The sequence below is a fragment of the Trichoderma atroviride genome, chromosome 4, assembly GCF_020647795.1.
Source record: "Trichoderma atroviride chromosome 4, complete sequence".
NCBI lineage: Eukaryota > Fungi > Ascomycota > Sordariomycetes > Hypocreales > Hypocreaceae > Trichoderma > Trichoderma atroviride.
This window is the reverse complement of record NC_089403.1, coordinates 4,161,037-4,185,347: the sequence shown is the minus strand read 5'-3', so window position 1 is coordinate 4,185,347 and position 24,311 is coordinate 4,161,037. Positions and strand designations below refer to the sequence as shown.

At 51.7% G+C, this 24,311-nt stretch overlaps 13 protein-coding genes across 13 annotated transcripts; 8 read left to right on the top strand and 5 right to left on the bottom strand.

Annotated features, from left to right (window-relative positions):
* Positions 1-398: 398 nt before the first annotated feature.
* TrAtP1_008764 (uncharacterized protein) lies at positions 399-2,084 on the top strand (the record flags this gene model as incomplete). The annotated part of the gene is made up of 3 exons (XM_014086996.2): positions 399-857; positions 985-1,793; positions 1,886-2,084. The coding sequence occupies 3 exons, from the start codon at positions 399-401 to the stop codon at positions 2,082-2,084; spliced, it is 1,467 nt and encodes a 488-aa protein (XP_013942471.1).
* TrAtP1_008763 (uncharacterized protein) lies at positions 1,785-4,832 on the bottom strand. Its single transcript, XM_014086995.2, has 2 exons — positions 3,662-4,832; positions 1,785-3,591 (listed from the first exon to the last, which is right to left on the bottom strand). The coding sequence occupies exons 1-2, from the start codon at positions 4,050-4,052 to the stop codon at positions 2,540-2,542; spliced, it is 1,443 nt and encodes a 480-aa protein (XP_013942470.1). The 5' UTR covers positions 4,053-4,832; the 3' UTR covers positions 1,785-2,539.
* On the top strand, positions 4,743-4,961 carry TrAtP1_008762 (uncharacterized protein; the record flags this gene model as incomplete). Its single annotated transcript, XM_066114039.1, has 1 exon — positions 4,743-4,961. The coding sequence occupies one exon, from the start codon at positions 4,743-4,745 to the stop codon at positions 4,959-4,961; it is 219 nt and encodes a 72-aa protein (XP_065970132.1).
* A 668-nt stretch (positions 4,962-5,629) lies between these two features.
* TrAtP1_008761 (mitochondrial 54S ribosomal protein bL33m) lies at positions 5,630-5,963 on the top strand (the record flags this gene model as incomplete). Its single annotated transcript, XM_014086994.2, has 3 exons — positions 5,630-5,642; positions 5,733-5,849; positions 5,917-5,963. The coding sequence occupies 3 exons, from the start codon at positions 5,630-5,632 to the stop codon at positions 5,961-5,963; spliced, it is 177 nt and encodes a 58-aa protein (XP_013942469.1).
* A 404-nt stretch (positions 5,964-6,367) lies between these two features.
* Positions 6,368-10,040, bottom strand: TrAtP1_008760 (uncharacterized protein). Its single transcript, XM_066114038.1, has 5 exons — positions 9,375-10,040; positions 8,313-9,324; positions 8,022-8,262; positions 7,866-7,970; positions 6,368-7,814 (listed from the first exon to the last, which is right to left on the bottom strand). The coding sequence occupies exons 1-5, from the start codon at positions 9,846-9,848 to the stop codon at positions 6,386-6,388; spliced, it is 3,261 nt and encodes a 1,086-aa protein (XP_065970131.1). The 5' UTR covers positions 9,849-10,040; the 3' UTR covers positions 6,368-6,385.
* A 778-nt stretch (positions 10,041-10,818) lies between these two features.
* Positions 10,819-11,277, bottom strand: TrAtP1_008759 (uncharacterized protein; the record flags this gene model as incomplete). Its single annotated transcript, XM_066114037.1, has 1 exon — positions 10,819-11,277. The coding sequence occupies one exon, from the start codon at positions 11,275-11,277 to the stop codon at positions 10,819-10,821; it is 459 nt and encodes a 152-aa protein (XP_065970130.1).
* Positions 11,278-11,434: 157 nt separating this feature from the next.
* On the top strand, positions 11,435-11,959 carry TrAtP1_008758 (uncharacterized protein; the record flags this gene model as incomplete). Its single annotated transcript, XM_014086992.2, has 2 exons — positions 11,435-11,627; positions 11,685-11,959. 2 exons carry the CDS (start codon positions 11,435-11,437, stop codon positions 11,957-11,959), a joined length of 468 nt encoding a protein of 155 aa, XP_013942467.1.
* A 259-nt stretch (positions 11,960-12,218) lies between these two features.
* Positions 12,219-14,153, bottom strand: TrAtP1_008757 (uncharacterized protein; the record flags this gene model as incomplete). The annotated part of the gene is made up of 1 exon (XM_014086991.2): positions 12,219-14,153. The coding sequence occupies one exon, from the start codon at positions 14,151-14,153 to the stop codon at positions 12,219-12,221; it is 1,935 nt and encodes a 644-aa protein (XP_013942466.1).
* Positions 14,154-14,908: 755 nt separating this feature from the next.
* On the top strand, positions 14,909-16,512 carry TrAtP1_008756 (uncharacterized protein; the record flags this gene model as incomplete). Its single annotated transcript, XM_066114036.1, has 2 exons — positions 14,909-14,947; positions 15,010-16,512. The coding sequence occupies 2 exons, from the start codon at positions 14,909-14,911 to the stop codon at positions 16,510-16,512; spliced, it is 1,542 nt and encodes a 513-aa protein (XP_065970129.1).
* Positions 16,513-16,676: 164 nt separating this feature from the next.
* Positions 16,677-18,455, top strand: TrAtP1_008755 (uncharacterized protein; the record flags this gene model as incomplete). The annotated part of the gene is made up of 1 exon (XM_066114035.1): positions 16,677-18,455. One exon carries the CDS (start codon positions 16,677-16,679, stop codon positions 18,453-18,455), a length of 1,779 nt encoding a protein of 592 aa, XP_065970128.1.
* Positions 18,456-18,892: 437 nt separating this feature from the next.
* TrAtP1_008754 (uncharacterized protein) lies at positions 18,893-19,621 on the top strand (the record flags this gene model as incomplete). Its single annotated transcript, XM_066114034.1, has 1 exon — positions 18,893-19,621. The coding sequence occupies one exon, from the start codon at positions 18,893-18,895 to the stop codon at positions 19,619-19,621; it is 729 nt and encodes a 242-aa protein (XP_065970127.1).
* Positions 19,622-20,602: 981 nt separating this feature from the next.
* On the top strand, positions 20,603-22,527 carry TrAtP1_008753 (uncharacterized protein; the record flags this gene model as incomplete). The annotated part of the gene is made up of 2 exons (XM_066114033.1): positions 20,603-21,705; positions 21,768-22,527. 2 exons carry the CDS (start codon positions 20,603-20,605, stop codon positions 22,525-22,527), a joined length of 1,863 nt encoding a protein of 620 aa, XP_065970126.1.
* Positions 22,528-22,627: 100 nt separating this feature from the next.
* On the bottom strand, positions 22,628-24,182 carry TrAtP1_008752 (uncharacterized protein). The gene is made up of 3 exons (XM_014086987.2): positions 23,856-24,182; positions 22,983-23,794; positions 22,628-22,909 (listed from the first exon to the last, which is right to left on the bottom strand). Exons 1-3 carry the CDS (start codon positions 23,896-23,898, stop codon positions 22,772-22,774), a joined length of 993 nt encoding a protein of 330 aa, XP_013942462.1. The 5' UTR covers positions 23,899-24,182; the 3' UTR covers positions 22,628-22,771.
* Positions 24,183-24,311: the final 129 nt, after the last annotated feature.

Below are 24,311 nucleotides of genomic sequence, written 5' to 3'. Positions count from 1 at the left end.
CTCATCGAGATACAGAACGACGTAATGCATGTAGTTAACAATGCCCCCCGAAGCTGTGGCTTGGCTCTAGGGTAGGCCATTCCAGCTAGCATCAGTTTCCATGCGTCTTGCCCCTCCTACAGGCGGATGAGGTAATCCAGAGCGCCTGAACTGTAGGCGCTTCAGTGGTGCGTGTCCCGCTGAAGCCTTGCGCTGAGGCCACTAGTCTCCAAGCGGCAAGGTGTCAGCTCAGTGCCTCGCCTGGAAGCTCCAACAAGGTAAATCGAATCGCAGCTTCGTCATATTGCTGCTCAATTATACCAAACAACAGCCCTCTCTCCCAAACTTCACATCCGCTCGCCTCACCAGTTTCTCGACTTCAATCCGCCCGGGACTTAGATAGAGCTGTTGTCGCCATCATGGGCGCAGATCCGCAATACGTCAAGTGGCCTTTGCTGCCGCTCTCCCAGCACGTCTTCACCCTCACAAATGCCTACGCCTCCAAACAGGCCCAGCAGGCCGCCGCCAAGGCCCTGCAGGATGCCATCTCCCAGGACAAGATGGCGCCCTTCTACCGATACCTGGCCCATCCAATCGAAGGCATTCTGAACGCAGTGGGCGAGAGCGGCTCCTCAGCAGCGGGCAAGCCCCCGAGCCGGAAATCGAGCCTGGTGGGCATGGTGGCGACCAAGGCGGCACCCGGGGCTGTCAACCTGCCGTGGGACGAGGATCTATACAACAAGCTGAAGGAGGACAATGACAGAGAACTGTCCGAGTTCCAGAAGGAGCAGGACGAGGCGGAGGAGCAGGCTGGCGAGACCGAAGTCATGGCTGCCAAGGGCAAGCGGGCAGACTTTTGGGCTCGAGTGGGCGACAAGGTACGGATCCATTCCTCTGACAAGCTGTAATGCTGCTGCAGCCGCCCACATGGGGAGCTTTTTGCAAGAGCCGCTGCGGCAGGGTTGACGAGCTGAGCTGAGTTGAGCTGACCACATCTCCATGCAGGACAAAGCAATTGCCGAATTCGAAAGCTTATTCGAAAAGACTGGCATCCTGGGCACCAAGATCGACCTGGTCCTCGCCACGATACGCATGGGCCTCTTCTACGGCGACAAGCCCCTCGTCAAGAAGCAAGTCGAGCGAGCAAAGGCACTCGTCGAGACCGGCGGCGACTGGGACCGTCGCAATCGCCTCAAGGCCTACGAGGGCCTGCACCTCATCACCGTCCGCGCATACAACACCGCCGCGCCGCTGCTGCTCGACTCCCTCTCCACATTCACCAGCTACGAACTCTGCACCTACTCCAACCTCGTCGTCTACTCCGTCCTCGCCGGCTCCGTATCCCTCAAGCGCGTCGACTTCAAGTCCAAGGTTGTTGATGCCCCCGAGATCAAGGCCATCATGGGCGATGGCGAGGACAAGCTGTTGGCTCTCAGCGGTGCCCTGAGCGCTGGCCCCGGCGCGGATGACTCCATGGGCGATAAGCTCCCCAAGACAGCCACCACCACCGCGGTCAACCTGACGACTCTGGGCTCCAGCTCCGACCAGCCCGAGGCCGAGATGGCCATTGATTTCAGCCCCCTTGCTCTGTTGGTCAGCAGCCTGTACAACGGCAACTACAAGACCTTTTTCCAGTCCCTCGCCTCAGTCGAGGAGCAGTTCTTAAACCATGACCGCTACCTGCACGAGCACAAGAGCTGGTTCATCCGAGAGATGCGTCTTCGTGCGTACCAGCAGCTGCTGCAGAGCTACCGAGTCGTCGGCCTAGAAAGCATGGCAAACGACTTTGGCGTCACTGTTGACTTTTTGGACCGGTAAGTTACAATCCTGGCACTAGGCTATTTTTCATTGTCATCCCCCTTCCCTCCCGTTGAAGCAACTGCTAATAAAAAACGTCTGTAAACAGCGATCTTGCTCGATTCATCGCCGCTGGCCGCATCCCCTGCACCATCGACCGTGTCTCCGGCAAGGGCGTCATCGAGACCAACCGACCCGATGACAAGAACAAGCAGTACCAGGATGTCGTTCGCCAGGGTGACCAGCTGATTACAAAGTTGCAAAAGTACGGCCAGGCTGTTAGACTAAGGGGCAGTGAGAGGGCATGAGCAATTGTGATGAGAGAGGTGAAGATTTAGTATTAGAAGGAAGGGAGGAAAGAGGGAAAAAGAGGTAGTCGTAGAATTTTCGCCTTATCCTCCAATACATTAAGAAAGAGAACAAAAAACTAAAACGAGATTCATCAATGTGTCTCCGTCATACGAATTTACATAAAGTGATTGCAGCAAATGAAACAAGAAAATGTGATTCTAACCACGGACTCGAGTTTGAAAATATTTGATCTAGTGGTGTGGAGTGTTTGCCACAAAAGTAGGCCATCTTCAGTATATACCTAAAAATAAGAGCCCATATCTATCAATTTTAAGGAGATTATGCTATATCCATTCCGCTTCACACTTAGAAGACGCCACAAGAAGAAATTTCCAAGTATTCGCTTACTTTTCCCAATGAAAAACACCTCTGCCTCGTCTTGACGTGTAGAAAATTCTTTACTTTAGAGTCTTCACCTGTACTTGTCCATGAACTCCTTGTGGAACTTGGTGATTCTGTCAACCCACTCAGTACCGGGAGCGAGGAAAGTGGTACGGAAGTGCAGGGTGCCCTCCTTCTGTCCGAAGCCGCTGCCAGGGATGACGCAGACGCCGGTGGCCTCGAGCAGTCTCATGCAGTAGAACTCGTCAGGCGTGCGGTTCTCAGACTTGGCAGCCTCAACAGCCTTCTGGGACAGGTTGATGGAGGGGAAAAGGTACATGGAGCCCTGGGGCTCGCCGCACTCGACACCCTCCATTTGATCAAAAGCCTTGTGAAGAGCATTGGCGCGCTCACGGAGACCGTTGGCAACGGCGTTGTACTCCTTGTCATAGAGCTCGAATGAGGGCTCGCCAGGCTGGGGAGGGTTGACCATGAGCTCGACAAGGCACTGGGCGATGACGGGCGCGCAGAGCATGATGGAGACGAACTTGTAGATGGCGGCCTCGACCTCGGCGTCGAACCCAACTAGCTCAAAGTAACCACCACGGTGACCGCACTCGCCGACCATTCCCTTGGAGATACTGTGGAGAGAGGCGAGTTCGACATCATCGTACTTTCCGGGGTTCTCTTGCTGCAGCTTGCTCAGGACACCCTTGAAGCTGTGAAACTTGCCAATGAAGACGTTGGTCTGGTAGACCTCATCGGCCATGATGACGAGCTTCTCCTTGGCGGCGAAATCAATCACAGAGCGGACATCTTCCTCCGAAAGGGAGGCTCCGGTAGGGTTACCGGGATTGATGACGACAATGGCCCGGACGTCGACACCGTCAGCCTTGGCCTTGTCGTATGCTCCTCGGATGGTGGCGAGGTCAGTGGCCCAGGCCTTGGATTCGTCAAGGTAGTAGGGAACGCAGGTGGCGTCGAGGACGGAGAGGGTGGCGGTGTAGAGAGGATACTGAGGGATGGGGACGAGGACACCAGACTTGTCGGACTCGGAGAGGATGTGAAGAAGAGTGTTGACTCCGGACGAGGCACCGGCGGAGAGGTAGATGTGGTCAGGGTTGGCGGAGAAGCCGTCTCGCTCTAGAGAACCACAACGTTAGTAAATCAGGTCCAGATCAAAGGTCAAAGCCAGCACGGAAATGCCACTCACTCTCGAGGAACTTGGCAATGCTCTCCTTGATAGCGTACACACCGCTGCTGGCGCTGTAGGCACCAACAGAGCCGCATTGCTTGAGCAGCCACTTGGCACGCTCGATGACGTCGGTCTTGTAGCCAAGGTGGTTGATCAGGACATCCTCCTTCTCGAGCAGGTTCGGGTACTCGAGCAAACTGAGCACCTGGCGGAAGAAGGTGATGGGCTTCTGGTCCAGCTGCTGGGGGTTGCCAATGTTGGCCGAGACGATCTTGTCAAAGGGCAGGCTGGTGTCGCCCTTGTTCAGGCGCGCACGCAGCTCCTCCGACTTGACGGCGAGCTCACCGCGGACGGCATATTCGGCGGCGCGGACGTGCGGGTTGATGTTGTTGATGTTGAGGCGGCCCATTTTCGCGGTCGTTGAGAATGATCGAGGAACAAGTCTGCGATGGTGGGGTTGAAGTGTTCTAGATGGCGGGGTGGAAAGTGTGAGCAAAGATCGCCGATAACCGGCGCTTTCCAGATCTTTTTTTTTTTTTGCCCTTCAAGTTAGCAAGAGATCTAGATAAGGGCCAAAGAAAAAAAAAAGAAACTTTCAGAAATGATGGGGAAGAAGGCAGTCTGATGGCGGGGAAACAGAAAATTGTGTGGAGCAGCTCTGCGTCGTTCTTATGCATCCAGGCCATGGAAATTGTCGGCTGATGGCCAGGAAATCCACGGGATCTACGCGCTTGCAGCAGCCGCTTTTGGTCCAGGCCGTAAGCCGGGAAGGGCTTCACCACCACGCCTCATCTGGCAGATCGTGACACAACGGAACCAAAATCAGCGCATGAGTCGCTCCACGCCTCGCCTGTCGCGCGGTCCAGATTGGTCGAACAGCGAGGATGGCTGCGGCATTTGTTGCTTTGGGACAGCAAGGATGGCCCAGGTGCCGCCTGGACGCTGTTGGATATTGCAGCTTCGTCATGAGTCGTGGTCATGGAAATCGAGCTTCCCCGGAGGCTGTAAGCTGGATAGAGCCTGCGCTGCGCTCCCCAAATCCGTATAATTGTCGTCGCACTATAACCCCCTTGCTCGGTGTCCGCGTGGAATACTCGCAATGGAAGCGAAATGCAACCAAGAGCGCAACAAGGAGAGATGGAACCGTGGAAGAAAGAGCAGCCGAAACAAGGAGACTTTAAAACCCTTACCTGATATCCGGGAGGCGCCTAGCAGCAGTCTCCCGCTCGCGGCGCCCGGCAGCGCTTTGCTGCCAGCCAACAGTGCTCTCGACATGATGTCCAACTTTCACGATGAAGACGCTGTTGATGAGTTGTAGAAGGAGAAATTCCAAAATCCACAAAGACTGCGGAGATAAAGCTGGAGCGCTACCAAAAAAGCCAAAAGGGCGGATGCTTTTTTTTTTTTTTCGTTGGCTTTTGAGACCGACTTCGTTCGTGGCTTTTCCCCCCTACATCACTTGGGCGGCAGCCTTTATCTTGTCGCTACATAGCAGGCTTACATACCCCATCAAAACCTGCTGCGTAATAGGGCCGCTGAATCCTCCGTAAGCTCAATGGACATGGTAGAAATTGCGATTCCTGTGCTACAGCGTCTCTGTCAGCGCAGAGCTGATGGCAACCTACTCGCTCATACCGGCGATGCTGTAACTACGGCGCTGGTATTTTTCTGATATCGGACCCCTGCGCAGTGGCAGCGGTACCCCTGGGGACCCCTAGTAAGAACCTTGAAGCTTACTTGAATTAGCTGGGACAGAGCAAAAAATAAGCCGCTATCGGCGCGGCACGGCCACTGCAAAGCTTCCATGGTTATGCCGCCGCCTCTAAACTCACTGCAAAATTGTATTGCGACGGATACGGATATCCACCTCCCTCGGATTTTCGGCAACACATTCTTCCGAATCGAGCATCCCGCCATACCAGGAATTTACGCTGCTATCGCGATTATGTCGAACGACATCATTTGAGCGCCCAAGGTATCGACAAAATGGCCAAGAAAGGTGAGTTTTCCGCTTGTTTGCTCAATGGGATCTCGGATTCTCCCTTTGCAGATAAATATACAAATCGAACACAGCTGACATCCTCTGCAGCAAAGGCGAGATTGATCAACGTCCGGCTCATCTCCATGGCCATGACCGGCTTCTTCTATACCTTCAAGCGACCCAGAACAAGTCCCATGATGGGAATGCTGAAATATGATCCCATAGGTGCGAAATCGAATTCCATTCAGCACCATAAAAGTTGTTGTTGTTGCTGACGGTGCCCCTCTATTAGTTCGAAAGAAGGTCCTATTCCTAGAAACGAAAAAGCGATCGAAATGAAAGAAAACGATTCCCCTTCGCCCCCGAGCGGCATCAATCCCACTGCACGCTCAGGGATTGTGAAGATAATGATTGGGTTGTGGGCAGTCCGGATATTCAGAGCCCGCAGCTGTGTATATGTACAACATGAAGAGCATTTCTGGAGTTCGAGGGTGGGGTGGCACTGCGCTCGATGCGCTAGAGAGTCAAGATATACATCATCTGTTTCGAAGTAAAAAAAAAAAAAAGGAAAGAAATTCACCCTCAAGTCATTTATGCATGAGGCGATTGTTATGTGTAAAAAATGTCAAATTACGAACAACAACAAATTTTAACAACTTATTAGCGGGCTATTCCCAGTCCAAAATACAGTTCTAAAATACAATTTTCACGAAAATAGTAATCTACATCTAACTCTTTATCAATCTCACTTCTCCATCAGGCTATTCGGCAATAAAGCTCATCATTCTGGACTTCTTTGAGCCTCGGTAGCTGGGGTTATCGAGCTGCGAAGTTATCAGGTTATCCTGAGGACTCTCTCGCTTCTTGCCGGCTACCTGAATGTCCCTCTCAAAATCGGCAACAGTCGGAAAGCTCCAGTCATATTGAACCATTCTAGAACAGATTTCAGCAACCATTTGTTTTGATGAAGAGCCTGCTTTGCCAAGAGAGCCATTCGAAAGATCTGGGGGCTTGTTCTGGTCAACCTGTAGCGTACTAGACTGGATCTGTCCCTTGAGAATTGATCTAAGCTGTGTAGTTTCACGACGCCGCTTTTGCTCCTGTACCACTGTTGGTGGAGGTGATGGCGAGCTCTCTCTTGGATCCGGACTATAGACAGTGACTTTGCGGAACACACCGTCATCTTTCGCCGCTGGTCGGTTCTCCGCCCCTTCGCTTGATCCAGTGGAAGATGCTGACAAGTCATTGTCCACCTCAACAGTTGGCTCCGGAGCTCTAGCTACAAGTTCTTGTTGGATCCATTCACTCTCTGTTGCTAGATAGCTGGTTGACGACCGAATAAATTCACTGATTTCCACAAGCCTGTCCATCTTCTTCTCACAAACCTTGGCAGGTGAAGTCTGTTCTTGTATCGTCTTCAGCTGCGCTCGTACTGCTTCAACACTTTGGATCTCTTTGAGCCATCTATCACGAAGCACTTCGTTTTCTTGAGCTTGATGTTCAAATTCTTGGAGTTTGCGAGTTAGCTGTGCAACAGCCCCACGTTCAATTTCTAGAGTCGCCTGTAACTCATCGCTTTTGTGGTTATTTTGTGTAGCAGATTCCTTCTGCTCATCGACGTTAGCCGCAAAAGCTTTTGCAATATTTCCGCTTTCAATGAAAAGCTGTGATATTCTCTCTCTCTCCTGCCCAAAGCCCCGCTCCAGAACGTCTCGAAGCTCAGTAGCAGCACTGCGAATCAATTTCGTGGCTTCTTTGTCAGCGTTCAGAGCTCCGGAGATCATTGTATCAATCTTCGTTGTGAAGCCTTGATGCATCTGCTGAAGCCGACTCTCCATATCATCCAGCTTCGCCTCACGGTCCAGGAACCGCTGTGTCAAGCCTTGTAAGTGAGTGTCGGTGGTGTGCTGTTGGCTCTGCTCGTGGTCGACTAAAGCGTCGAATTTCTGCCCGATGTGCTCACAGATATTTTCTGTCTTCTTTAAGCCGCTGCCAAGTTCTTGAACTTGTTTGAAAAGATCCTGGATCTGCACACCATTGTCTTGCTTGTTCTCTTCCCATCTACGCGCAAGTTGGAATGCTTCATTTCTGAATTCATCAAGATTCTGTTGAACAGATGACTCTAACTGCGTTATCACATTTGAAGAATCTCTTTGCCCGCTCTCCAGCGAGAAAATGACTGGCGAAAAACTGGTTCTCGTGAGTTGGGTAGCGCCACAAAAAACGTTTGTGGAATCTCACCTCTCCATGATGTTCTTTTCGACGGCATCTAGCTCGACGGCGAGGTCATCTCGTGAAAGCATCTTGCCTGCGACTAAATTTCCACCATTGATCAAAGTATCTAACCTACATATATGTCAGCTTTTATTTTCAGGTTATCAAAACACATCGAAATACTTCGAATTCAGCATGCCCATCTTTTCTGTGCTTTGCTGAGCATCAAGCTGACGTTGTTCGTTTTGTGTGGTGTGATGCGCCATCAAAGTTTCTACTTTGGCTTCCAACGCTCGAACGCATTCTCGTGCTACACCCATCTCTTCTGTCTGAGCACGTAAAGTATTAGCGAGTTGCGTCTCCTCAGCCAATAATCTTTCCTGATGGTTTAGCTTCTCCTTCAGGACAGTTATGACTTGATCCTCTATTTGTTTGTCAGCTATACCCTGATTGCACTTGAGTATGAAGTCTCACTCTGTTGGATATCTTTATCCGCTTGCAAGCGATATTCCTCGAAACATTTCTTCATCTCTGCGCGTTTCTTCTGGCTGGCTTCCAAAGCCTTATCAACAGCATCCGAAGCTAAAGTTTTAGTCGCCTTATCCTTTCGTAATTGATCCATTGTCTCTTTACAGAGATCTCGAGAACGTGAAAAGAGATCTTGTTGTTCTTTGATGGCATCGTTAAGCCGCGACCGACTTTCTTGGTGTTTTTCTTTCAAAAGTTCTGATCGCTTCTTTTCTTCAAATAGCTGCTGGCGCAAAGATTCAAGCTCCGAGTTCAAGCTCTTGTTGTCTCCAAGGGTACGGGTGGTTTCTTCGAGCAATTCCTTGTAAAGCTTCTCAGTTTCGCTGAGTTTGGCATCTTTCTCATCCAACAATGCACGCGACTTTTCGAGCTCTGTTTCTTGATGCTGTATATCGCCACGGAGCCTTTGAGCCTCTGATCGGGCTTCCACGTATTCATTATTGTTCATCTCGAGACATTGATTCAAGTATTCAGACACATGAGTCATGGTTTGAAAGTTTCTCGCGGCTCTCTTTTTGGATATATTGCTGCTCGCAATTGAGCTTGATCGGTGGCGTGGCGGCCGCTTACGACCTTTGGTCGAGGCACAGGGTATTGACCGGATCAAGGAGTCCTTATGTCGGTGACTCTGAGGTTTGGGATAGCTACGGTATGTGGGAAGCTCCAGATCACCGCAGGTACTGGGCGGTGAATGGCGTTGTTCGTTTCTACCTATTGACTTTGTTTCAACATGCTGTTGTGATGGGCGATATGTGTTGTCTTCTGTTGCAAGAGTCATTTTGTGCGCAGCGGCGGATGGAAGCTTTTGATAGTGATTAAGCTTTGGAGAAGCTGTATGTTCTGGAGGCGACAACAGCCTTGTACCATTATTTGTTTCCTTAGCACTCTTTGGTGAGATGCTTCGAGGACCAGCCGATTCTTCGATATCTGGATGGCCAGAATGAATGGGAAACATGGGCTTCTAGAAAAAGTCAGATACCTGCTACTCTCTTCTATGTTGCAACGTACAGGTAGCGGTCGCGCGGGTATATCTGGTATACCGGAGCTCATGTCAGTCGGTTTACTTGGAAGACAGAGCTCTGGCAAGTCCAAAGGCGAGGCCCTGGGCAAGGGGATTGGAAATTTGTCTTTTGGTGGCGAGGTAAATTTCTTCTCGAGCGGTTCAGCAAGCAGTGTAGTAGCGAGCGTTACAGGAGATACACGGCGAGGAAAATTGCTGTATTGGCCAGGACGATGTGGCTCTGGCGGTGGAAACGTGAAACCCTTTGCAAGTGATTCCTCGGAAAACTCTTCTCTATGCTCAAAGCTACTCTGAATCCAGACTTTGGAGTGGCCATCTCCGGTTGTCTTGGGGGAACCTGGCCCCGGAACACGTTGAAGCTTGCCGTCGAGGTCTGGTTCTTTGCTCATCCACGTAAAGCCAGGACTTTTTCTACCAGACGGCGAACTTCCGGGGCCATGACCAGGCCCTGGAAGTCTCATAGCAGCAACTATTGACAGTGACTTTGGGAGTGTGGATGCGAATCTTTGGTGTATATTTGGCTGAATTGCACGAGCTGAATGCGTAGAAAGACACTGCAGGGTTGAAAAGGCAAAGGATCTCGATATTCCTCTACAAGATCTGGAATCTGGGACAATGAACAAGAGAAATCTATTTTTTGGTTATCGAACTGGATTTCTGTGGTCAAGGCGGTCAATTGTGGCTAAGCGAGTCTATCTAGGCAGTAGCTGGAGAGGGAAAGAACGATGCGCCTCCCAGTCTTTGATAGCAATATCGCTAGAATACAGCAATGGTTCAAGCCCTGATGGATGTAGAATTCTTTTGACCTGTATTAATCAAGCTCCTTGTGTATATATCGTCTGTTGGCATGCGATGAGATGTCATCAAAGTGACGGCACTACAAAGTTGCTCTCTCTAGTCAACTCAGACGTAGCAGATGTCTGAACTGAAACATCCATGTATTAATAGTGATAGCACTTGAAGCAGCTGGTTCAAATCAACATAGAATCCATGCGAATGCCAAAAATAGTAACTTTGAATGCTGTTGTGGTAAAATCGATGCGATCATAATCTCTTGCCATCAATCTTTGATGCCATAGTTGAAGCTTGAAGTAAAGTCCCATGCTTCCGGCGCTTCACCTGAAGCAACTGAAATCTTGAGACGCCGCAAATAGTCGGCGTTTAATGATCGCCTCGCGGCCGCCTTCGTGGTCGTCAGAAGCCGCACGTCTTTGTATCCAATCCGCTACATCTGCATTATACAAAGCTGCACTGCTTCAAGCTCCTCCTGTCGCTAAATGGCCCGCGACTGAAGCTACCCCTCCAGAACGGGAAATCGAACGACCCATCACTCGCATCACCAATATCACCTCTGGGCCTTCTCAATCTCCATAAGCGCGATGCACCAGCATCCCCGAGTCACAAAAATAGGTCCCTCCTAGTCTCACATTGTCACGGAGCCGTCACAGACAAGACCCGCGATGGCTCTCGCTCGTTGGTGCGCTGAGGTGATGCCAGCGACGGCAGGGTTGCGCTCCCGCACACCTCATTGGCCACGACCCCTGCACGAGCCGTTGGCGCCGGCGCTTGTTTGGCCAGGCGAGGCCAATCATGGCGGCGCACCGCCAGCGCTCTCTGATGGCCAGGCACAGGAGTCACAGCAAGTCTGGCCAAGAGCTGCGCGAAATGGGGCGCGATGAGCGTTGGAGGGCGGTAACTGATACCACATGGATCGCTTTCCGGCATTTGGCATGCAGGAACTTGTCGCGGAAATAGCTGGGCAGAAGTGAAGTGGATGAGGAGTCGAGGCGAGGAAAAAAGAAGGCGGCAATGCCTGATAAATGCTGGGCTACGGCGCTGCATATCTCCGGGCTGTGGCCCATCTCCGGTCTTGACGTCTGAGCTTTGCATCTTGTGGTTTTATTTTTATTTTCATTCTGTTCTCGCTACATGCTATTTGAGAACATCTCGTACGATACACTCGACTTCTCATACGACATTCTCCAAGTTTCGCATGACATACAGACGCCTCATACAAACATAGCCGCCAAACCTAGGGCATCCCATCATGGCGTCGCAAACCTCCGCCTATTTCCCTCTGGCGACGGACAATTCCTGGCAGGGCCAATCCGGCAGCATCACTCCTCAGGATGGAACGGATGCAGGCGCTGCGGGCGACAGCTCTGCCAATTCCATAACCCTCTCGACCGGAGCCCTGGTCGCCATCATCGTCGTGGTTGTAGTCGTCATTCTGATCGGCGGTAAGCAGATATTCCAAATTCCTTAACAAAACTCCTCTGTATACTCATACAAACTAGTAACAACCGCTTCCCTCTTCTTCATTGCCAAGAAACGTGAATGGACCATCAAAGAGACTATTCGAAGATCAACGAAAAAAGTGGCCACTGCTCTTACTCCAAGGCGATCCGAGTTTCCTCGCTCTGTCAAAGGCTCTACACGCTCCAACCGCAAGGGACGAACGAAGCTCAACGACGACATCCCGCCAACCCCGAGACTCCGACCTGAGGACCTGGAGAAGGGCCTGGCTCGAAGCGAGAGCAAAGCTGTTGGACGTAATTCTGGTGGGAAATAAATGCGAGGATATGAGTGGTGTATATGTATGTGTGTGTGTGTGTGTTTGGTTGTGGCTGTGCGCGTGTAGGGAGGATATGCAGTTCAAGCGCAAAGGTTTTGGACGGGAACGGTCAATGGCGAGTGCCTTTTTTCTTTTTTTCTTTTTTGATTGATGAAATTATGATTTCGCTCGCGGGCGTTCCGGTGTATATACATATATATCCTTTTGCTCTTTTTCCTTCTTTGCGTTCTCCTTGATATTTCAAAATTTATGGGTATCACATCTTTCTGAATGTGTTCGAGCTGGCGCTTCGCCTATCCTTGAAATTTCGCCTCTGTGGAGCTGGAGGCTCTTCCTCTTCCTGCTGCTGCTGCTGCTTCTTCTTCCTCTCTGGCACAAATGTCACCTGTCGCTCTCCACGAACTTCGCCACGATCCGCCTTGTTGACGCGCGTAGATTTCTGATGTCTTGAGCCCAATGCAGAGTCCTTCAGTGGTCGGCCCTCATTCTGCGTCGATGAGATCCGCATCACCACATCATCCTTGGGCTTAGAGATGGGTTCCTCTTCATCGCTGGATCCCTCGTCAGAGTCTTTGCCTTGGAAATGAACTGATCCATGTTTGGCCTCTAGAGCCTGCTGAACAGCAGTGCTGGGGTTGAGAGCCTTGAATTCACCGCTGTTTTCGTCAACCATGAAGTCTTCGTCTTCAAACAGCTGTGTGAATCGCTTGTCTCCCAAAAGACCAGCATTGGTATCAACCTGGCTTCTGTTCTCTTGCTTCTTGAGAAGCTTATCGACAAGTCTCTGGTTGACCTTGACCTTCTTGGTGCCTCTGATGCGGCTAGAGCGCTCTTTCTCAACCTTGTCCTTGATGCGCTTCTGTCTCTCGTCTTCGAATGCATAGGGGTTTGCGATGAGTCTAGCCTGTTCGTACAGCTTAGAAGCCACAAAGTATCCGTGCATGTATGGTCGCAGCAGGTTGGTCTTTCCAATCAAGTGGGACAAGCTGAGCTGCTTCAGTTCTGGCAAAGTCAAGAACTTGTAGTTGTCGTAGGTCTCGGTGCGGACCTCTTCCGCCATCTCTTCCACCATGTTGTCCAAGAACGAGCACCACCTTGGCGCTGAGCCTAGCTGGGGTACAAAGAATGCGTGCTGCTGCTTGCCCTCATTGGCTGTCAGCAGCATGCCGGTGTTTTTGCACCAAGCCACGTCGTTGATATCCACCACAGGTTCAACCGATGTCCATGGGTCTCCCGAGGCTTCATCCCAGATTTTAATGATGCGCTTGTCAGCTGATAGTATCTTCTTCTCCTGTGAAGATGTCGTCATGTGTATCAGCTTCTTTACGGGGAAGCCATAGCCGTGGTCTTTCTTGAGCAAGGGAGTAGGTCGACGAAGGTCGAATAGCTGGATCATGCCACTTGAGCTGCCAGTCGCCAGTGACAGGCCCGACGGATGGAAATCCATTGTTGTAACACCTCCTTCATGGCCGGAAAGCAGCGCAACCCGTGATCTTGACCGGGGATCCCAAAACTCTACTGTGCCTATTGATGTGCCAAAGGCGAGCAGATTGTGTGTATCCTCAGCAATGGCAGCGCAGTTTACACTGCCAACATTGACGCCTCCTTGTAGACCTCCGCCGAGCTCGTCGTCTCCTCCAACTTCAATCTGATACGACTTCATAAATCTTCCAAGTTCCAGGTTCATGCGAAAAACTTCTCCTTGGCCATCAGCGTCGATACCGACAGCCGGAACGAGAGCCTCCGTAGAGTGTCGATCGTATACCAGATCTCGGCCGTATCTGGGAATGCGCACTTCATAGTGGCAGCCCATGGGGGTGTGGAATTCGAGCTTGCGATCATTCTGAAGGTGGAGAGATTTTGTGTAGTCGGTAGAGAGTAGGACAAAAGTCTCGTTGGTGGAAGTCGTGTGCCTGGCGAAAGAAAGAGAGAGCTGTGGTAAGTTGTGTACGTGAAACTGGGGCTTATATGTGCCCGTGCTCATGACCCATTCGCCATCTTCACTGATACGGACACACTGGCTGGCCTCTTCAAACTCAAAGTCTTGCAGAAGCTCGACGCGACTCTGGTACTCGGCATCGTCCTTCAGACTGCGCTTCCGGCGGCGAGAAAGCCAGTCTGGGAGAGGGCGCGCAGTGGATGCGCCAGAGATTGTGTAGACGGGGACAGTGCCCGGATTGGACAGCTTCATGGCGAGGGCGGAGAGGATATATCACAAGATACAGTTTGGGCCTCCCTCTGCGTAAAATGTCAGTGTCGAGGTAGAAGAATCTTCTGCCGCTGCGCAGGCAATTGGCCTAACAAAAAAAAATCAAGGTGAAGAAAAAATGCAGCCCCACTTCGGTGAGCGGCCAACCGCCCCCACACAAGCAATGCGGACTCGCTGACCGAGGCCTCGCCAGCCAATCGCCAGCAACGCGCTGGATCCAGCACGCTCCGGACTCCCTGGACACTCCCAGCCCACTGGCCCGGCGCTGTCAATTCCGAGTTCTGACCCGCGATGCGGTACATCTTCGACGCTGCTTGCTAATCCGAGAATTTCGACGCTGCTCGGGTGGTCCATGGCCTGCGACTGCACCTGGTGGCAACGATAGGGCGGCTGATGTGCTCCTGAAAACTCTTGCTCTCCCCTTTCCCCGACCCGATCCTCGGACGCCTCGTGACCAGCATCAACCTGTCTGTCGAGCTCGGCGCGCCATCTGGGTGACGCTCTTGGACCACATCGACCGAAGAGGCTCCAGTTGAGATGGAGCTCGGACAACGAAGAGCACCAGAATCGCTTATCCTCGTCGGGACTTCTTGATCTCGTCTGCTGTGCATCTTCTCTTCGCGGGCCTCTGTCCCGTCGTTTGCGCGATAGAGTCTGGAAAGCCGTGGCTCGGTGCCGACGACGGCGGACTGCGCTGTCACCGGCTGCCGCGAGCCCTTATTCGATAAACAGCCGACATGGAGACTGGAGAATATGAAACCAATACACTGTCGATAGTGAGCGAGACACCTTGCTTCATCACCATGGCCCCTCGTCCTCAGCTAACGTCGAGTTTTAGAATAGTGTCTCGTCCATCACATATCGTCTGTACGAACCGTCGCCCAGCTTGTCGCAAAACTTCGCCTCGGTCGCTCTGGAGATTGAGAATTCGCTGAGGGACAGAGGGTACATTGTTGTATATGATGCAGCTAGGAGAGGGTTATGGCATTTCCTATTTCTCACAAAGGATGAGGTGGAGAACTTGGACGAGGTGGGCGACAGCCTTGGACTGCCGCCCGATGTGCTCGAGCAGGGTCTCGTCGTGAAAGAAGAGGGCGTCATAGAGCCTCCGATAATGCCAAAGCCCCGTTCTCAGGCCCTTCAATCCGGCAACACGCCCGCGGGCCTCTTGTCAGCTAATCCAACGTTGGAACAAGCCCACCGTCCAGCCCTCTCCTCGCCTCTGCAAACCACTACGCCGTCCTCACAGGACCACGATTTCAAGGCCGAATCCAACATCAAGACAACAGCGCAGAGCTTGCTATACGAAAAGCTCATTACGGCCGTTTCCCTAACGATATCGACTGCTTTTTGTCGTCGAACTGGGGCGATCCCTCTCAACTACAGGACGATTTTAATATCCCCGACTACGTATAGCGCACAGCCACACGGAGTTGCCATCGGCAGACCCCAGATACTGGGCACATTTAGAGTATACTTGACAACTACCGGAGCACTGGTAATCGGTATTTCTCTCACCAAATGCAAAGGGATTCTGTCACTAGATGATACCGCCGCCTCTAGTCTGGCTCCTGCTGGCTACTCCGTCCTCGCGGCTCCTTTTGGCATCATGACTGCTACCCAGAATTTCGTTCCTGGCGACGGTGGCCTATCAAGCCTTGCTCAGACACCGATGACGCATTTTTTTAGCTTCCGTAACGGACTAGACGGGCAGGAGTCTCTGTGGAAGCAAGCTTGCCAACGATTCTTAGACTTCAGGGGAATAGCTGCATCGACGCTGGGGGGATGTCTTTGGGTAAATCTCCTGGTGCCCAAATCAAAGAGTGCGGATTCCAAGGGCGACTACCGATCTTCTGGCGCAACTTCCTCATTTACCCTACCGTGGCCAAGGCGTCTCTGTTTCCGCAAGAAGAATGTAGACGCATCCTCTGCTAGTCGCGTAGTAGATACTATGCTGAGCGGCCATGAAGAAAGCCACGATCCTCTTGGTAACGCAAAAGGCTGGCACAACTCTATTGCAGAAAGAGAAGAGAAGATCAAACGAGCAGCGGAGCGCGCGGCGGCTATACCCAAAGATTCGCAGCCGCAACCCGCAGATTCAAAGACACCTAAGCCGAGCGGCCTGTCTCCTGTGGCCTTCCAGCGCCCCAACACGGCAACAGCTGGTATCATGTATCCAACTCCACCAGACGGAGTCCAACAACCTAGCGGCGTTACTCCGTCAATGGATGGCACTTTTTCCAGTCCGGGCAATCCATTATCAGCACCAATCATGCCAGAAGCAGATATTACAATGCAAAATGAGCCGGTCGGGGGGGGTTGGCCTCGACCAGTCTCCTAATGTCGCTGAACCCAAAAGACGGCGGAGTGATAATCTTCTTGGCGACACTGACAACGTGCTTGGAGGAGATGTAGGGGGGAGATATATTTGATGACAACGATATTACCGAAGCTGACTTCAATTTCTTTGACGAGAAACCTGGTGACCTCGACCTCGATATTGCTATGGGCGATCTGCCTAGCTCGGAAATGGCCGCGTCCCAAGCTTCTGAAGAGCCCGCAAAACCTGTCGAAATCGTGCAACAGCCCCTGGCGCCGACACCCATATCCCTACCACTATCTGCCCCTTCTCTCCCTCCTTCAACGCCAACTCCAGTTCCCGCTGTGAGTCCAACTTCCGCACCTGCTTCTGCTCTACCAGCAGTGATCTCACTGCCGCCGCCGCCACCGCCGCCTCCTCCACCTCAGAAAGAAACGGCAGTATTTGCCAAGCCTGAATTAAAGCATGCCAGAAGCCAGAATGAAGATGCGGCCCGTCGAAACCGAGGAGATGTACGAGTTACACCCGCAAAGCGCGAGTCTAGCCCATTTGACCCTCATGCTGTTTTTAAGCGGGTAAAGGCGTCCTTGAAAAAACCCAAATATGATTCCTCCATCTCAGCTCAGCCTCACTGGAGGAACGCAAAGGTGTTTGAGAGCCTAGATTTCGATCCAGCGATACCAATGATTAGCAAAAAATACGAACAAGGAGGTTTCTTCGACTTGAGTGCTCTTACAAAGGTCGAGAGAATGGAAAAGGCAAACGGTAATGTCCCATCTGTACCAGAGACTGACTATCTCAAACGTCATGGTAAACTTAACAGAAAACCAAGGGATCGGTCGACTGCTCGCCATACTATAGGCAAGCAATATTTTGCAATGGAGCCGCCAATATTGACAACCAGCCCCATGAAGTTGGATGGATCAATATCAGACCGAGAAGACGGCAACATGGAATCAGACCAGGACGACTCTAGCTACACTTCTGACGAGCCTGGATCTCCGCACAAGGCCAGCATCAGGTTGATGCATGGAGATGACGACATCATGTCTCAAATTACCTCCTTGAGAGACTGTGACATTGAAGAGCCCGATCATCAGCTGGCAATGGAGTTACCAAGGCTATCAAGGTCAGATATATCAGGAGTGTCCCTCTCTCAACTATTTCTGGATCCAGAACCATTATTGTTAGACATGGGCCTGAGCGACGAAGATGTTATTCAAATTGCGCAAATTGTGGCTGATCAAGCTGCAACTGGTTCGCTAGACATCTTCAATGCATCGGATTTTGAGCCTGCAACTCTGTCAGCGAGTGAAAAGCGCTCAGATCTATCTATACACGCTCGAGATGCATTTTACACACTTGAAGGCATTATTACGCATTTTTTCGAAGATGCAATGCCCGTACGTCTCAAGGGTCTGCTGGACATACAAGACTTACCAATTCTGAGTCAGTTTATACCACGGCACGTAAATGGCAGAGAAGGAAATTCCGAGACTATGCGCCCAAGCAATTTATATCAAATTCCCAGTCCTCATTTGGAGGTACAAAGGGCAGACACAAAACTATCTGTTCTACCATCAGCGATTTCATTTTGGGAGAGTTTGGGCCTCTCACCTTGTTCTGGCAGCAAAAACATTAACGCGATTTGTGTCTTTCCTGGGTGGTCTGGAATGGGAGACAACGTTAAAGCCTTTATGGACCGCGTCAAGAGTATATATGAGCTGCTAAAGCTGGGCACCTTTGAAGTCATGTCTCTTGGCGAAGATGTGGAAGCAGGCCTGCTGCCATATGAGGTTGATAGAATAACCACTTCACCAGATGCCACTGTGACTAGGCACGGCTCAGCCATGGTTGAATGCATGGAAGCATTGCGTGGGGTATTCAGCAACCTCGCCATTACCGAGACAAATTTTGTCATATATTTTGTATATTCCCCCCGAAAATCCCGGGACCATTATTGAATCTTGTACGGCATTTCAGCGATTTTACGAGTTGTACCAGAAGGTTCTGGCAAGCCGAAAAGAAGCTCCTCAGAATGAGCTGGTTTTGCAGCTGGTGTCCACAGATGTACTGTCCTCTCCATCAGCCTTGGTCATTACCCAGACTTCAGATCTTGTCAGACTCTGCATCGAAACATATGATCGCTGCACCTTATTTGGGGGCCCGATGCCAGCCCCAGCAATCAGACTCGAACAGTTGCTACCACGCATCATCGATTTCAAGCTGACCACGACTCCCTCAGCTTCCCTAATCCGCGAAAACTCATGCATTCACGTGGCATATTCCCAGAGTGTTGACGAGCGATGGGTTACTGCGGCGTGGACGGACGACAGGGGGGAACCAGCAAGCGACAGCTGCCTACTGCATGGGAAGAAAAGGAAAGTCACCGTCTCGAAACATGAATGAGATCGCCAATGAAATATGGGAGACTACGCTTGAACTGATGTCTTCCTGGAGGGTTCTTTGGAGGGTCATTATCACTAAATGCGGGCCGATGCCGCAGCACGAGGTGGATTTCTGGGTTGACCTGGCTCGCACTGAGATTCATGCCAAGGTCACATTAGTTTTGCTTACTGTCGATTCAAACCCGTCGCTTCAGCTTTTGCCGCCGGCAATCAAGCTCCCTGCGCCCGTAGCTGCTCTCCATACTCCAGTTTCTACGCCGCAGCCTTCTATGCAGTCTCCGGAGCCTGTTGCTACTCCTGCAACGCCTGCAGCGAATGCTGCAGCCGCTACACCTTCCAACGATGGTACTGGCACAGCCGAGACCGAATCGGATGAAATTTTGGTTGACGTTAGCGATCAAACGTGGGGAGCTATAACTGGCCACCGACTAAGCAACTCTTCCAGCATCCTAGAGGTGCAGCTCTCTTTAATGAGTGGATATTTGATCAAACGGACAGGGCTCAGACTGGAAGATCCCCCCGTCGTCATGGAGGTCAATCTAATATACACAGAGACAACTCCACGCGTGCATGAACCTCTTTTACGAGAGATGCTGGGATACTTTAGGGGACTAGGCACGCTGGCAAGGGCGCGCGGAGTGGTGGATAAGGAAGGGGATGTACGACCCTGGCACGTTGCAGCGGCAGAAAAGGCTGTGCGTGCGCTGTATCTTTTAATGTGAGAATTTTTTTATGTTTTCTCATGATATTCGTTAATACCTCTCTATATGACGACGAACGTTGGAATATGTCATTTTGTTTTGGGGCGTTGAAACTTTTCTTTCCCCTTTTTCATTGGCGTTGGATACGGCATATGGCAGAAGGTGGCCTTTTTTTTTTTTTTCTGATTTAGGGAGTGATAGAAGGGGCGGAAGGTTTAAAGGCAGAACTCTCATAGTACACAGGGGGTGTTTTGTCTTTTTTTTTCTGGCATATCTGTGCATGAGGCTGGCGACGATGCTTGCGGTTTTGAGGGCGGATTTTGATATCGGGTGAGGAGGGAGGTGTGGTATTTAGAGCATATACATATAAGCCATTAGTTGCGAATGAGAGATGCAATATACGATGTCTATATGAACTAAAAATATTGCATCAATTTCTAATGTTCTTAATGGGAAGAAGCCTGGTCCCAATACCCTTATGAAGACTGCAAGTCCAGAAGATTTCCTAGGCGGTGTAGTGCATCTACCGAATCGACCCGCTAAAGACGCTAATGACGCATACAAGCATCAATTCTTCAACCTGGTCACGCTATCGAGAGTGTCACCCATCTCCTCACATCTCTCTATTCCTTATTCTGCTTACAAAACTGGTAATATCGTTGAGGTTTCTGGTTAGGCGTTTTTTTTTCTTTCACCATTTTCCAGAAGGAATAAAGGCTTGGGTCCGAGTGTGAGTCACTGTGTCTTGCAATATATTTCTGCCTGCGCCACTGTATCACGTTTAGTAAGTTTTAGCGGATGAATCATCCATCGCGTGAAGGCTCTGTATCATATGGAGACGACAGACAATTAGGACTTGAGCTGATGAGAAAAGGAACTGCGTTAAAGATGAATAGATAAAGGACTCTAGGAATCGTTTTTTTCTTGACTCTTCTTGTTGCTTTTATTTGCATTTACAAAGACGCATAAACACTCTATGAATTCGACTTTGGAGTAATCATAATGAACATGGCATCGCTGGGAAGTCTTCCCGGCGATCTCATCCTCGACATCGCCCAGCATCTTGATACGGCTCGAGATGTGGCCCATCTGGGAGCCGTGTCGAAGCACGCCCACACCGTCATGAACCAGAGCGGATGGCGCAGCTTCGTGAGAGCCAAGTTCCCGTCCATCAATGTTGCGCCAGGAGCCTTGACAGGGTGGAATGCCGTGGCAGACCGCTTGACGTATCTGGACCGGTGCTGGGATAGCCGTGGCTTTTCTTTGACCGTTTACGGGGAAAAGGCACCGGCACGGCCCAAGAGGAGGGAGTTTGCGAGGAGCAGGCAGTCGGTCAACTTCCACTCCGTCATGGATGCTACGACGCTCTCGTCAACGCAGGAGGAGATGCTGGTGTACGGCGCGGGGGAAAACTTGGTGTTTCGACGCAAGGAGGACGTGGGCGCGAGAGGCAAAGACAGCTGGAGCAAGTTGGCGGGTCGTGAAGCTGGCTTTGCGGCTGGGACGGGCGATGTGACAGCGATAAGCATTATCCAGCGCCAACAATTCCCCGAGGTGGTTGTTGGGAGAGCCACAGGGGATCTTCAGCTTTTATCTGCCAAAGACGAGACTTTATCGGATGCGTCTCAAAAGTTTGCGCCTGCGTACGACGTAAATGACACGTCCAAAACGCCATTGACGCGGAGATCTCCCGGCCAAAGAGCGGTGTCGTGGACGGAATGGCAGCCCAGCGGTCAACTTCTGGCGAGCTGCAGAAGCTCAGACTTGACGCTGTACAATCTTTCTGATACTGAAGAGGCGGCGCTCAAACCTATACTCTTCTACGACGTGTCCAAAGACAGCGCTGCAGATGAGATTTCGCTCTTGCGCAGCGTCAAGTTCATGAGCCAGGATGTGGTAGCTTGTGGACTCGGTGGCTGCAGTGATCCCCTGAGATGGGCCAAGATTCGACCTACGGGAATTGAAATGCTCAAACTTTCAAAGAAGGGTATTGTGGGAGACTCTGCGGACGGATCGGCTGAGAAGACGACTGTGCGTTCCATGCAGCCGGTTCCCAAGATGAATGAGAATCTGCTGCTCAGCGCTTGGGACGACGGAAGCCATAGGTAAGTCGGAGACTGAAATCTGCCCGTTCAAATTCCGCGGCCTGGGCTAATACCATGAACAGGCTCTCTGATATGCGGTCTCCACTGGGCCACGACGTCCTGTACCGTGATGGCTTCCAGCCATACCAGGCCAGCAGCTCACTGCTGGTATATGGATCCGAACGCTTCGTAGCAGGCAACAACTGCAGCCCCGACATTCGATTCTTCGACTTTCGATTCCCAAAGTCGTACCATTACACCAGCGCCATGCCTTGTTCTGCCGATGCTCCTACTCCCGGACGGCCTTTTCAATTCGGCGACATTGGCGAAACGAATGGGCTTCAGATTCAAACGACGGAGACTTGCAACCCTTCGTGTGGCCAGACATGTACATGGCACCGTCTGTCAAAACAGGACAGCTGGCGGCCCGACGCAGTCATACACATCTACAGCGCGTCCATGGACCGTGTGCACTGTCTCGCCAAAGCATCCGATCTATCAGCCTCCTTCTACTGCGGCGTCAGGGGAGCCCTCGTGGAGGCGACATACGCCCTCGGCGAGGACGTATATTCCGGCGCCGCAGTCTCGCGCAGATCGGCCCCAGAAGGATGGCAGGCCAGCGACCCCGAGGGAAGAGTCTCGCTCATGGAAACGGGCGTCGGTCTGCGTGATGGGGAGGCGCAGCTGGAGGAGCAGACGCAGACGAGGATGCCGGAGCTGTATTATTATGAGCGGTGGAGGATCCCGGAGGCGGGGAGTGAAGAAGAGGCAGACCCGTTTAAGAGGGAGCAAGGACGACGACTGGATCCGGCGTTGGTGGCTGGTAGAAGAGGCAGGGGCTGATGGGCGGAGAATGGTGTTCTTCTCATGAGTTTACGACAAAACATGTGCGTTTTTTTTTTTTTTTTTTTTTTTTTTTTTTTTTTTTTTTTTTCATTTTCTTCTCGAAAAGTTTCATTTAATTGCATCAAGGCCGGACAGAGAAGTGTATAGATATGATTTCATAATACAAAGGGATACCGTTTCCATTCCGCAAAAAAAGTCAAAACAAGCACGTTTAAATATATCATCTCTTTTTCATCTTTTTTTATAGCTTCGAGTCCGGCACAATCAAGGCCAGCTTCTCCCGCAAAGAGCTCTCAGCCTCCTTCTCAATACGCGCCACCAGCGCGCCGCACGTGGGAACATCGTGAATCAAGCCAATGACCTGGCCCGTCGTCCAGACCTATTTCATTCAGTTAGCAACAAAAGATAGATCATACTTTTTTTATAAAAAAAAAGGAGGGGGGGGAACTCACGCCAAATTCCGGGTCGCCATTGACAAACACCTCCTTGCCCCTCTTGCCGCTCACATACGACGCCACCTCTGCAAACTCGCCCGTCTGGCTCTCCTTTTCAATCTTGAGCGCATCCAGCGCGACCTTGTTCTTGAACAGCCGCGTCGTGTTGGTCCACCGCCGCAGCAGCAGCGTCGTGTCCGTCTCCTGCGCCTTGACAATCGCGTCCTTGATGTTCTGGTGGATTGGCGCCTCGACGGTGCACATGAAGCGCGTGCCCATGTTCACACCACACGCTCCCAGCACCAGCGCCGCCGCCAGCCCCTGTCCATCGGCGAATCCTCCCGAGGCAATAAACGGCGTCTTGAGCGTCTGCCGCGCGCGGCTCAACAGGATAAAGTTTGTAATGTCGCTCTCGCCGACGTGGCCCGCGCACTCGAAGCCGTCGATGCTCAGAAAGTCGACGCCCAGCTTGACGGCGCTCTGGGCGTGGCGGATGGTGGTGCACTTGTGCAGGATGATGACGCCGGCGGCCTTGAGCTGGCGGATGACGGGGCCGGGCGAGTTGCCCGCCGTCTCGACAATCTTGACGCCCTCGTCGATGATGGCCTGCGCGTAGGCCGGGTAGTCGGGCGGCAGCATCGACGGCAGCAGCGTCAGGTTGACGGCGAACGGGTTCTTGGTCAGGGTGCGGCAGCGCTGGATCTCGGCGCGGAGGGCCTCGGGGCTGGTGAAGATGAGGGCCGTGATGATGCCTAGACCGCCGGCGTTGGAGACGGCCGCGGCGAGGTCGGCGGTGCCAATGTGCATCATGCCGCCCTGGACGACGGGGACTGCAGATGTACGTTTAGCCCGGTTGGCAGATGGAGCATCATGAGAAGAGAGAAGACTTACCGCGGATGCCTAGACGGCGCGTGAGCTCGGTGTTGAAGGGCATCGTGGGAGTGACGTTTGCGGGATGCTCGTGTTGTGGCGTATGCTTCTATGTCTCTATTCCTGGCCGCGTTGTATATATGTCTATCGCCCGCAAATTTAAAAGTATACGTCGGTATATCCCAAGAAAAGAAAAGAAAAGAAAGAAAAAAGAAAAATCCGGGGAATCGAAAAGACTGATAAAAAAGGTCAGCTCAGCTCACAATAAGCCCCCGGGACGCATTCAGAGAGGTTGCCGTCTCCCGAAATAGCCTGTGCCGAGGCAACTTTTTGTTCCCCAAGTTCCCCCATAATAAAATCGGGCTCCCTTGCATTTGGCTCGGCCCCGCAGCCGCCCTTTTTCTTCACATGATATTGAAATATACGAGGTGCACGCAGAAATACTTGATGGTGCCGTTTTAATTCGTTGATTTTTCT